This window comes from Oryx dammah, unplaced genomic scaffold, assembly GCF_014754425.2.
Source record: "Oryx dammah isolate SB20612 unplaced genomic scaffold, SCBI_Odam_1.1 HiC_scaffold_16, whole genome shotgun sequence".
NCBI classification, from domain to species: domain Eukaryota; kingdom Metazoa; phylum Chordata; class Mammalia; order Artiodactyla; family Bovidae; genus Oryx; species Oryx dammah.
Window position 1 is genome coordinate 11,368,909 of NW_024070200.1, and position 12,333 is coordinate 11,381,241.

At 38.4% G+C, this 12,333-nt stretch overlaps 1 protein-coding gene across 1 annotated transcript in view; it reads right to left on the reverse strand.

The window, feature by feature from the left end:
* Positions 1 to 12,333, reverse strand: part of UNC79 (unc-79 homolog, NALCN channel complex subunit) — a 220,807-nt gene that overhangs the window by 21,613 nt on the left and 186,861 nt on the right. Inside the window, exons 43-44 of the mRNA XM_040256595.1 lie at positions 5,965 to 6,042; positions 579 to 668 (exon numbers count right to left, since the gene is read on the reverse strand). Of these exons, the coding sequence (XP_040112529.1) occupies positions 579 to 668; positions 5,965 to 6,042 (168 nt within the window). The remainder of the gene's footprint in view (positions 1 to 578; positions 669 to 5,964; positions 6,043 to 12,333) is intronic.

Below are 12,333 nucleotides of genomic sequence, written 5' to 3' on the forward strand. Positions count from 1 at the left end.
CTCCAGGCTCCTCTGTCCCTGGGATTCTCCAGGCAAGAACACATGCATTATTTCACACCAAATCGTGTAGTGGTCAACAAAGCTAGGTTTATTTAGGTGGGTTCATTGGACTTCTTTTGCGAATGAGGAAACTAAAGCTCAAGGTAATTAAACGACACTGGGTGGTTCAGTGAAAAGAGGCTGGATTGGAGGAGGTCCCCACAGTCTCAGGTCACCCCTGTTTCCATCAGTTATCAGAAGTGTGACCTTGAGCAAAAGACTGCACCACTCCAGGCCTCAGTGTCTACATTCATAAAATGGGAACATTTTACAATATGGGGCCTGGTAAGAATTGAATAAATGGGGCAAAAATAAAGGTATGCACAGAACTGACACCACTGTGGAAATCTCCTTTCCTTTCTCCATCTCCTCTTTGCAGAGGCAAACCTGGTTCTTCAGAGTCCCAGGACATGGGCTCATTCAACACTGCCATTGCTACCTCTCCAGGTAAGGATAAATTTCCATCTGGCTGCTTCAGTTCCCTACGAATGCCTCCCCCTCTCGCTCCCCTGAGAGATGAGGGGATGCAGCCCTCCTACCTTCAGCTTGGTCAGCGTGTGCATGTCTGCCATGAAGTCCAGCACGTCGCTGATGTACTGCCGCACGCACTCCATGGCCGCCGTCCCACACTGAAACACACAAGGACACCGCTGGGCGCGTGCCCCGAGTCACACCAGCTCTGTAGTCCTGACCGCAGTGATTGCCTGACTCTGATTTCCCGCTGTCTACTAATGAGTTGTTTCACTTTCTGGATCTCTGACTCACTCTGTTACTCTCAGCCATAGTCTCTGGCTGCCCCCACTTTGGACAACAATTAAAAGATTTGTGGTGGAGAGCAAAGAAGTAGGGGTAGCCTATGGGAGACAGGGTTTATGTGCTTTTTTTTCCCACTGAGTGACTTAACTGATTTTTGTTTGCTTGTTTGTTAACTGGCTGATATATAAAGACGGCCTGTGTGAAGCCACTAATATCAGTCTCTACGACACGAGTCACCATAAAACAGCAGTAACACCTAATCACTCTAGGGAATCTCAGATACATGTAAAATATGTACCACTAAATTCTACCACCATAATCTTGGATATCTTTCTCTGTCAAAAGCAAAAAAGGGCACAAACAAATATTGTGTCTGCTGAAAGACTCAAAAATTCTTATGTTCAAGCACTTACAACTTCTTATATATAGTAGGTACACTATTAAGTAGATGAATGTATTATTGTTAAATTCTTCCTAGGGAAAATTAGAGAAAGAAACAAACTAGTCATCTTCCCCACTACTAGCAGCATGTTTGAGAAATCTTAAAGAAAAAAAAAAAAAAACCACTGTTTCAGGTTATTAAACGGAATAAACCTGCTCTCAGGGCACATACTTGTGTTTCAGGTTATTAAATGGAATAAACCTGCTCTCTCAGGGCAAGGCAGTGAATTTAGGATTACACGCACAGAAAAGGAAAATGGACAGCCAGACTGCTACATCAAAGCTGTACCAGAGAACCCATATATAAGACTGGATATAATGTGGATCAAAAGCAGGCCCTCTTTGAAGCCATCTGAATACCATGCTAAGGCCTTTCTTAGTCTCTTTAGGAAAATCTGAAACATTATATACTAAACTAGCTCACCCAGTGGCTCTCATTTTCCCATATTCATGTAAATCTGCACAGCACTGAACTGTATCACCTTCTATCTCTTCTAGAATGTTACGCCTGTCAGTTCCTCTGACAGGATAACAAACAGTAAAATAAGGTCATTGGCAGCTCTGCCAGAGTGTTTTCCAAGCATTTCATATATTCTAAGGTTTTCTTCTTTTAATTTAAATCAAGTGAAGGAGTTATAAAAGGTTATTGTGCTCCTGCTTTGGCAATATTAATCCCTAAGTGCAAGAAAGGACTTCTCCCCTCGATTTATTCCATTTTCTCTGACCTTTCACATGTCATGCAAATAAGAGCATATATTCTGCTCCTGAATTTCCTGAAAGGGATTTGTTTCTTTCATAGGCAATATTTTATACCATTTCAACTAGGCAAATGTCACAGAAAATAATTACTTGGAGCATTATTCGATATTTGTCTTTTACCTTTGAATTTCAAAAATGTGAGAGGAAAGAATTTACTATTGCCAGTTATTTTTGCTCTAGAGTAACTACATCTAATAAAAGTCTTACAATACACTTTCTAGCCAAGATAACTTCAGTGAACCAGTTATAAAATAAACCACATAAATTTTTTACTTTGCAAACATAGGTATAATCTTACACATTATTTTAAAAATAAAAAACATAGAGACAAGCTCAGCTTGTTTCAGAAGACCTACGTTTATTTCAATGGGAAAGATGATGATAAATGAGTTGAAAACATACTCTAATCTCAAAAACATGAATTGAAATGATTCGTATCCAATTTTTCCTCAAAACTTGTATCTGATTTTAAAGTTACATTTCTTGAATTATAAAGATAACATGCGTTCAATACAGAAATCTTGGAAAATATAAATTAAGAAAAATAAAAATGGCCATAATAGTTACATTTCTTGAATTATAAAGATAACACGTGTTCAATGCAGAAAACTTGGAAAATATAAATTAAGAAAAGTCGCCATAATCCTAATTCCTGCTCTCTACCTCTGAATTTTGCCACTGCTATAATTCCTTCCAAGTATTTTTAGTGCATATAACATACAAACATATAAAGTTTTTATAAGATTGAGATTATTTTTCCTAATCTGCTTTTAAATTAAATCCATCATAAATGTTTTCCAATGAAATATTCTTAAATTTGATTTGGTCAACATAATAGTCCATCTTATAGATGGGCTGTTACTTTGTTTAGTTGTTAAGTCATGTCCAACTTTTTGGCAATCCCATGGACTGCAGCCCTCCAGACTCCTCTGCGGGATTTCCCAGGCAAGAATATTGAGGTGGGTTGTTATTTCCTTCTCCAGGGGATCTTCCCAATCCAGGGATTCAAACCCATGTCTCCTGAATTGCAGGCAGATTCTTTACTACTGAGCAAACAGGGAAGATGTACCTTATTTTATTTAAATAATATCCTAATGTTGCACATTAATTTTGTTTCTATATTTTTGCTATTTTAAATGCTGGTTTATGTGCTTATAGATAATTCTCTATTTATTTTCTCAAACATGTACCTAGAAATAGATTGTCACAGTGTTCTTCAGCAAGACTGACTACCACCAGGATCTTATAAGAATGCTTGTTTTACTTCATCATCAGTGAGTTTCATTGTTAGGAAAAATTTGTTGATATGCCAGATGGTTTTAATTTTTATATTTTAAATATTTTATATTTTACATTAATTTACAGTTCACTGATTGCTAGTCATGGGAAACGATTTACTGTGAGTGGCTTATTGGTCACTGGAAAGGGTTCCATATGTAGATCTATAACTTGCTATTTTATTGCTTTGGAATATTTGAGTTTTACTTGTTGATTTCAATAAATCTTTCTATATTAGGGATATTATTTTTTAGCTACCACATAGGTAGCAAATATTGAAGTTTAGACAGGTAAATAAGGAAACCAGTGACTACTGGGCAGAGACTGGCCAGCTACCCACAGAACCATTTTTTTCTTCCCTAGGATGCACTAGACCACATTTCCCGTCCTCCTTTGCAGTCAGGTGTGGCCATGTGACTGAGTTCTAGCCAATGAAACATGAGTAGGAAAAATGTGTACCACTTTTAGGCCTGATCCATGAAAACCTTCCATGCACTATAAGCTCTCCCCTTTCCCCAACCACCAGCTGATTACAGGGGGCTGCACCTGACGGAAGAAACCCGACCTCTGTGCATTCACGTGAAAGTCCTCCTCCCCTTACTAACCAGGACACCCTTTTAAACTTCACACGAGCAAACAATAAACTCTTTTGAGCTAAGTCGCTAAGAACTGGGATTTTATCTCTGCTTAATGCAAGCATCTTGCATTGCCCCAACTATTATCAAGAACCCTTAAAAAAAACCCAAGGTCTATTAATTCTACTACCAGAAATCTATTATAAAAAATAGTCGAAAATATGAGCAAAGATTTAAGCACAAAGATATTTATTACACATTAGTTATAATGTAGAATATTGAAAATAACTAAAATATCCAATAATATGTAGTGCGTATTAATAGTGCTTTTTAAACTTTTACGTGTGTTTTATTTTTTATTGAAAAATATTTGACATATAACTATGTATAAATTTAAGGTGTACAATATGTCAATTTGATTCACTTACATACAGTAATATGATTGCCCTTGTAGTGATAATTAGCACTGTATCACATTACTTAATTATCTTTTCCATTTGGTAGGAATAATTTTTAGTTTTTTAGCAAGTTTGATTATTATAATACAATATTATAGTCTATATTCACTGTACTTGCATTATATCTCCAGGATTTATTTACTGCTCATTATAAGTTTGTGCCCTTAAACATGACAGTCCTGTCCCCCCACCTCCATTAATATTATTTTCAATAGTTAATGTTCACACAGCACTTAGTTATGTTTGTCACCTTGTCAATGTGCTTTCCATGCATTATCTCATTCAATCCTCAACCTAGATCTTAGGCCCTGTGAAAGCCCATTCTACAGATAACATAAATCAAAGAATCATGGATTAAATAGTTTTCTTGATCACACAGCTAGTAAATGTCAGTTCTCAAACTCTGTTGCAAATCAAAACCCATATTATCAACTATTGTTATATGGTGCATTTGTATGAGATGGTATCACTTTAGGGAAAATGCTTAAGACATATGAAGCTAAAGCTGCGTCTATATCTCAACTATGGTTTCAACCATATTTAAACAAGTATATGCAGAAAAAGAAGAAAGAATTAATGTTAGCAATAAAATTATCTCTGAGTTGAATGACTGTTATTTTTCCCCTCTCATAATATTTCTCCACATCAAAAAAGAATTGAAGTAATGTTTAGTGTTTTATGGGCAAAACTAGTATACCTACAAATATAAATTAATAAAAACCTCTTGTGAACATGTACTATGAAGATATTCCTGCTCACTGATGAAGGAATTTATCCAAGAATATCACTCAAAATAAATGTGAAGATGATCTTTGTATATATGCTATATACTATGTTATATACTATGTAATTCTATACTAGCAAAGAACTAGAAAGTATTGGGTTGGCCAAAAAGTTTATTCAGGTTTTTCCATAACATCTTATGGAAAAACTCAAATGAACTTTTCAGCCAATCCAATATATAAATATCCAACAATTATGATACTGAAGTAGATCAAAACATGGGAAATTTTCCCAAAACAATGGAGTTCTTATTTTAGGGCAGAAGATTATGTGACCCTTTATCTTATTAAAATTTTTTTGTTGAAAATTTAAATGACTTTTTTCCACTAACAATTTAAATCTCTGTAGTTTCTCAGTTTGTTGAAGTAACCTTGCTTTAATAAGTTATTGTGGTTTCTGATATCCAGTCCCATATATGAGAATCTTAACATATTTCACCAAATAGTTCACTAGTTAATGATAACAGAAGTTTTTTAAATTTTCAGAGGAAATATTATAAAGGAAAACAAAGTATTACAATGCTTATTTCTTTCCGGCAGTAGTTAAATCAAATTGGCTAACAGGAGCGAGTATAAGAAAATTGACTTGGGAAAAACTGAACTTTAATGAAATCTATTTTGTATGTCTGATAATTTCTTTCCTTAACTGGATGCTTCAATTTTATTCCTGTTTCTTAGAATTAAAAGTTTCCAGGGGCAGAGATTAATTTAAATTTTCACCAGTACTCTTTTAAACAAGATGCTAATATGTTTTCAATTTTTACAGCGTTTGTTCCATCAAAAGTGAACCAGGACACAGGCCAAAAATGCCTCTTTGCCAAATTAGGAAATGAGAAGAAATAGAAAATGTAGATAATTAATTCATTCAGGACTTACTCCAGGTACAGAGGCGATCATCTGCTTGCTCAGGATTGTGGACTCAGCTAGTTTGGTTCCAGCATCTGCACAAATAAACTAATAAGAAATTGAAAGGATAATTATTTTTAAGAGCACTTGGACAGTAATAGTAATTTGTAATTTTATTAACTTGGCTTAGATTCACTAGTTTTTACTTTAGTGACAATTTGCTCTGGATATATGGGACTTGCTAGTCATGAAAGTTCACTCCTACCAAAAATTCAGAATCATAGTACTGGGATTAACACAGAGATTCTCATTTTACCCAGACAGTTGTGTAACACTGACATGGTACACATTCAGTCAAGGAAGGAAGGAAAGATATCAACATAGTCAGATTTACCCTGAGGCCATGTTATTTATTCTTTGGCACCTTTTGACAGGTTTTGAACTTTCGTGGATTTTCCGGACTTCTATCATTATGTCATATTACATATCATAAAACAGAAAAACAATCAACCTCAGAGTGAATATTATACCTGTTTATTGCCCTCCGAGACCCCTCAGTATCCGGTCTTTCTCGTCCCACTTCCTTCACACCTGCCCTCTGTGCTGATAAGGACCCCTGACTTCTGCTCCGTCCCCCACATAAAACTTTCACACATTCCCATTGCCACAGTCATCACCTCAGGTTGCAATGATCTACACGTCTATTTTTCAACCGGTTACAAGCTCTTTGAGACCAAAGACTGGATGCACTTCACCTCCAGCTAATGCTTCCTGACTGACACCTCGGAGGGGTTCAGCAATCAATAAATTAATTTTTTAAAAATAGAGTTTGTGAAATGAAATGGTTAATCAGGGATGACTCAAGTTCATGGCGAGGATGGATTTGCCAAATTACAATTTAATATACTTCATTACAGATTTTTACAAGTGTTTCCCCAGTGAATGCAATGCCCAGCTATTTATTAACGGTTTTGTTGTTGTTCAGCTGCTCAGTTGTGTCCAACTCTGCAACCTCATGGACTGCAGCACAGCAGGTTTCCCTGTCCTTCACCATCTCCCAGAGTTTGTTAAAACTCAAGTCCATTGAGTCAGTGATGCCATTCAAACATCTCATCCTCTGTTGAGAAAAGAGGTGGTGGGAGGAATTTGGAGACTGGGATTGACACATATACACTATTCATATTATGTATAAAACAGATAATTATTGAGAATCTACGTATAGCACAGTGAATTCTACTTAATGCACTGTGGTGACCTGAATGGAAAGGAAGTCCAAAAGGGAGGGGATATATGTGTACATATGTCTGACTCATTTTGATATACAGTAGAAACTAATATGACATGGTAAAGCAGCTAGACTCCAGTAAAAATTAATTTTAAAATATTTGAGGCCAAATTCAAATATCTGATCTGCGAGAGCTAATAGCTAATTGTAGAAGTCAGGATTAATAAAAAAAAGAATTCTAAAATTACAGAGGTGTCTCAGAGAGTCTGGGGTATTAAAAGGCATAAAAGTATATAAGCCTTGAAAGTCATCTATTATTTTTTATCAATGCCTTTTCATCCAGTGTAATTTTATATAAGATGTACAACTAAAATCTTAATAAACTTTCCGTCTTCATTTTATATAGCTGCCAACTGAAAAACCCCATTATGATTTTAGAGAGTGGTTCAAAATATAAAGATGTAACTTAAATCAGAGGGGAAAAGGATGATGGCTATAGAAGGAAGAATTCTATCCTAAAGACAAATATGCCATTGAAAAACGCACTCCTGAATGAATACAAAAGAATACAAAAAAACCCCACAATACCCATTAAGTGTAATTACTAAAATCACCACCTCTCACCCCAGAGAGTGATCAGATTATTACTAACTCAACTAATACTAATAACCCCACATAAGTAGTAACTGGGAATTAAAAACAACAGCCATACCTCTGCTGTTTCTTTGTCCTCCAGCCCATAAACTAAGCTATCTTTAAAAGAAAACCTTTCACCCACATGATTTCTCACAGCTTGAATATGCAGGTATGCCCCACATTGTGGGAGTGTTCCATGCACTTCAGCAGAATATCTACTCTTGACACATAAAAACTGAGGAAATTCTTTTCAATTTGAGCTTATATAGATTTTATGGTGGCTTTCAATGAGTTACTCTATTATGAAAACTCAGATCCATCTTGAGAACAATAATAACATCCTATTCCATGTAAAATTTCTATGGCACACCATCAGAAGAAAGAATGTTCTAAGTGAAAGCAAAAACATCAACAGATCTGAATTAAAACAAGACAGGGCATGTGTACAAAGTGTAAAAGGAGAGCATTGCCCTGATGTTCAACCATAGAAGATTGTTTGGAGAATTCTTTCCTGTTTCCATGATTTTTTTATAAATTCTTTTAAAATATCCACTTGAATATTTAAGTGAAAGTGACAGTTGCTCAGTCGTGTGACCCCCATGGACTGTAGCCTGCCAGGCTCCTCTGTCCATGGAATTCTCCAGGCAATTCTATTGGAATGGGTAGCCATTCCCTTCTGCAGGGGATCTTCCCAATCCAGGGATCCAACTCTGTGACCCTTTGGACCATAGTCCATGGGATTTTCCTGGCAAGAATAGTGGAGTGGGTTGCCATTTCCTCCTCCAGGGGGGATCTTCCCAACCCAGAGATCCAACCTGCATCTCCTATGTCTCCTGCATTGCAGGTGGCCCAGTGGTAAAGAATCCAGTATTCTTGCTGAGAAAATCCCATGGACAGAGGAGCCTGGTGGGCTACGGCCTGTGGGGCTGCAAAAACTCGGACACAACTGAAGCGACTGAATATGCACGATTTTATATGCAAGTTATTCATGTCAATGTATGGCAAAACCAATACAGAATTATAAAGCAAAATAAAAAATAAACAAATTTAAAACAAACAAACAAACAAAAAAAAACAAATAATGGAAGTGATGGCTGGGCACACATAATATAGCAGGCTGGGAGATTTCCCAAGGTGTCAGGCTTCTAGGAAGAAGTTCTAGAAATCGAAAACGAGATTGGTACCTGTCTCTGCCTTGAAATGTTTAGAACTTGAATAACCTTGCATCCCTTGGGCAAGTGTTCCACCATCCTTTAAAGGGACACTCTTACTGCCGGAGTGTTTGGTAAATAACAAAAGTATGGTTTACCCATGAAAAGAATTATAAACAGCCCCCTCTCTGTGAACCTATCTATCTACTAAATTATTAATCAGAGGAGTAATAGAGGGACTATCCCAGAGGTTCCCTGTAGGGTTAAAGAATGAACGATAAATTCAAGGTTTGACCAATTGAATCTTCTCACTAATGGGACACAGGCCACTCATGATGGATCACCAGTGGACTTTTTCTTTACCTTTAAGACTTTATCATTCTTTTTATAAAAAATTTATATTGAAGTACAGTGGATTAACAATCTTATGTTAGTTTCAGGTGTACAGCAAGGTGACTTTCTATCTATTCTTTTTCCAATTCTTTTCCTGTTTAGGTTACTAAACAGGATATTGAGTGGAGTTTCCTGTGTTATACAGTAGGTCCTTGTTGGTTATCTATTTTAAATTTAGCAGTGTGTACATGTCAATCCTAAACTTCTAATGTATTCCTCCCCTTCCCCCTCCCCACCAGAGGACTTTTTCCTTCCAACTGTTACTTTCTTCTCTTTTTCCAAGTTGCATTTTCAGTTAAGCAAAGTCACCTCCAGTGCCCTGAGATGCTGGTCATGATTTCCAAGAAGGAAAAGACTGTCTGCCCCAGACACATTTTCTGTCCGTACTGTAAATCTGATCTTCCAGGTGCCAGGAACTGACATTGCCGATCAGAAAAGGGGAAAGCTTCTCTCTGACTCCATGCTAAAGTCTCTGGTTTAAGAGAAGCTACCAGAGAACAATGGCAACCCACTTTCCAGGTACTCTTGCCTGGAAAGTCCCATGGACGGAGGAGCCTGGGGGGCTGCAGTCCATGGGGTCGCAAAGAGTCGGACACGACTGAGTGACTTCACTTTCACTTTTCACTTTCATGCACTGGAGAAAGAAATGGCAACCCACTCCAGTGTTCTTGCCTGGAGAATCCCAGGGACGGGGGAGCCTGGTGGGCTGCCATCTATGGGGTCGCACAGAGTCGGACACGACTGACGCAACTTAGCAGCAGCAGCAGCAGCACCAGAGAACAGGCTGTCACCTCTGCTGTCTACTTGGACATTTGTCAAGGGCAAGAGAAAAAGGAACAGGGAAACCCTACAGAAAGGTGCACCATTTCCTGTAGAGAGACAAAAGATGCTTCTCCCTCATTCCATGAGTGGCTCCATGGAGGCATTTTCTCCATGATTTAGCCAGGAATCACAGGGGAGAAAGGGAACTATTTCTGTTTTTTCTTGCTTAAGATATGTCTCACTTTTGATTCTCTCAGTAATTAAAATGGTTTTCATTCTGAGAGTTTATATAACAAGGATACGTTACTTCAAAATGACATGGTGTTTAATACTTTTTGGTGGAGAAGGCTGAGATATTATTCACAAGGCTGTTTCTCATGGTGTGATATCAACACATCTCCCTAGATATCTCTCTGATCTAAATAATTTTACAATTTGATTTTTGAAATTTAACGTAATTACTCAATGACAAATATATATTTGTTTTTAAAGAGGAAAATGTACACATTTGAAATGGCATGAGAGAATCCAAAATACACAGAATTTACTTTTCTTGCCTTCTTTCATCCTAAAGATAATTTGTTTTTTGTTATTTACTCACCTAGCTGTGATGCAATAATCACTGTTTTCATGGTTTCCTTAAGCACTGAGCAATTTAAACTGCCAGTCTGCTTTTGCTATCTGTGACAAGTGGTTATTATGGCCAGCTAACGTACTTCACAGAAAAGCCCAGTCCCAGCTGCAGTCACAGAGTGAGGTGCTAGCACCCGAGATCAGCCACACAGATCTGCGCTGCTTCGCACTGAGAGTGCTCAGGAGAGCAGCCTCTGCCGCCCACAGGATCTCACCGCCAGGGCCTGGGAACCGAGGCTGCTTTAAGGGGGCAGGTGCCCAACCTCAACGCGATCAGAAGCAAGTAACTTCCAGACACTGTCACCCTGCTGGCCCTAAATCTCTCATGGGCTATTTCACTAAGCCTGGTTCACCTGCCCTCTCCTCCAAACCAGTATTGATCCTATTAACCTTTATGGTCAGTCTGCATCCAAGTTGCTTGTACTCAAAAGTGGTGTTGCTGTTGATGAGAGAGTAGGCAGGACTTGCCAATGGCAACCCACTGGAAGAGACTCAGGCTTGTCTCTCCTTGGGGAAACACACATTTCCTGGTTGAGCGCAGCTTCTGTCTCCTCTTGGGCTGTCCAACATCTTGGTACAATGGAGCCATTTCACTCCGACTATGTCATACCAGCATCCACGGCTGTCAGTTTCCAACCATCACTCTTCTCTGAAAGCATCATAGTGCCTGGGAAAGCTCTTTAAAGACCCTTCTTCACTCAAAGAACACCCACATTTTTATTACATTTCGAACCTTTGAGAAAAACTCATTTTTTGTCCCAAGGATTAGCAGAATGAGGTGGGGGGTGTGTGGGGGGCAGGGACCAGTTAGTGGATATTAAATGATTAATGCCAAGGGTGTTCCTCCTCTTCTCCCAGGTAAACCCCCAAACTTCTGCACATCCTTCAAAAACACACAGTCCCTTTCCTACACCACTTCCTTACTCAGTACACACAACTGCTACTGTACCCATTGCACTACGTTGAGAGTTTTCATTTAGATGTCAACTTCACCTATCAGACAGGAAACTCCCAGAAGAGGCCATGACTTATTCATCTCTGTTTTTCCAGCCCCTGGGCCAGATCAGGGCTCATAACGGCTTAGTGAGCCTTCCTCCACCTCCCACTCTGAGCTGGCCACTCCCTCCTCTGCAGTAGTTCGTACACAGTACAGACTTTCGGTGTATTGATTAGCATGTCACCTGGATAGTGCCTATGCCTTTCTATCTCTATATCCCCAGAACCTAGCCCAAGACAGATGGTCAATAAGCATCTGTAATGGGAAACAATGCTGAATAATCAAATATGGCCAGATGACGGAAGACCTTGATGATTCAGGTACTTCAGGGTCACTGGAGGTTTTCAATGCACAGAGTGATCTGATGAAAAGCAGAGCTTTAGCAAAATTCCTCTAGGCAGCCATGGGTTAGAAGACTGGATTGACATAGAGAGAAATGAAGACAGTGCAAAAAAGCTAAGTGCCATTATGGTAATCCAGGCAGGGGATGGACAGAGCCTAACTAGGCTGGGCTCTATTCTGGTTAGACCCTGTTGTCATTGTTGTTCAGTTGCTAACTCATGTTGAACTCTTTGTGACCCCATGGACTGCAGGAGGCCAGG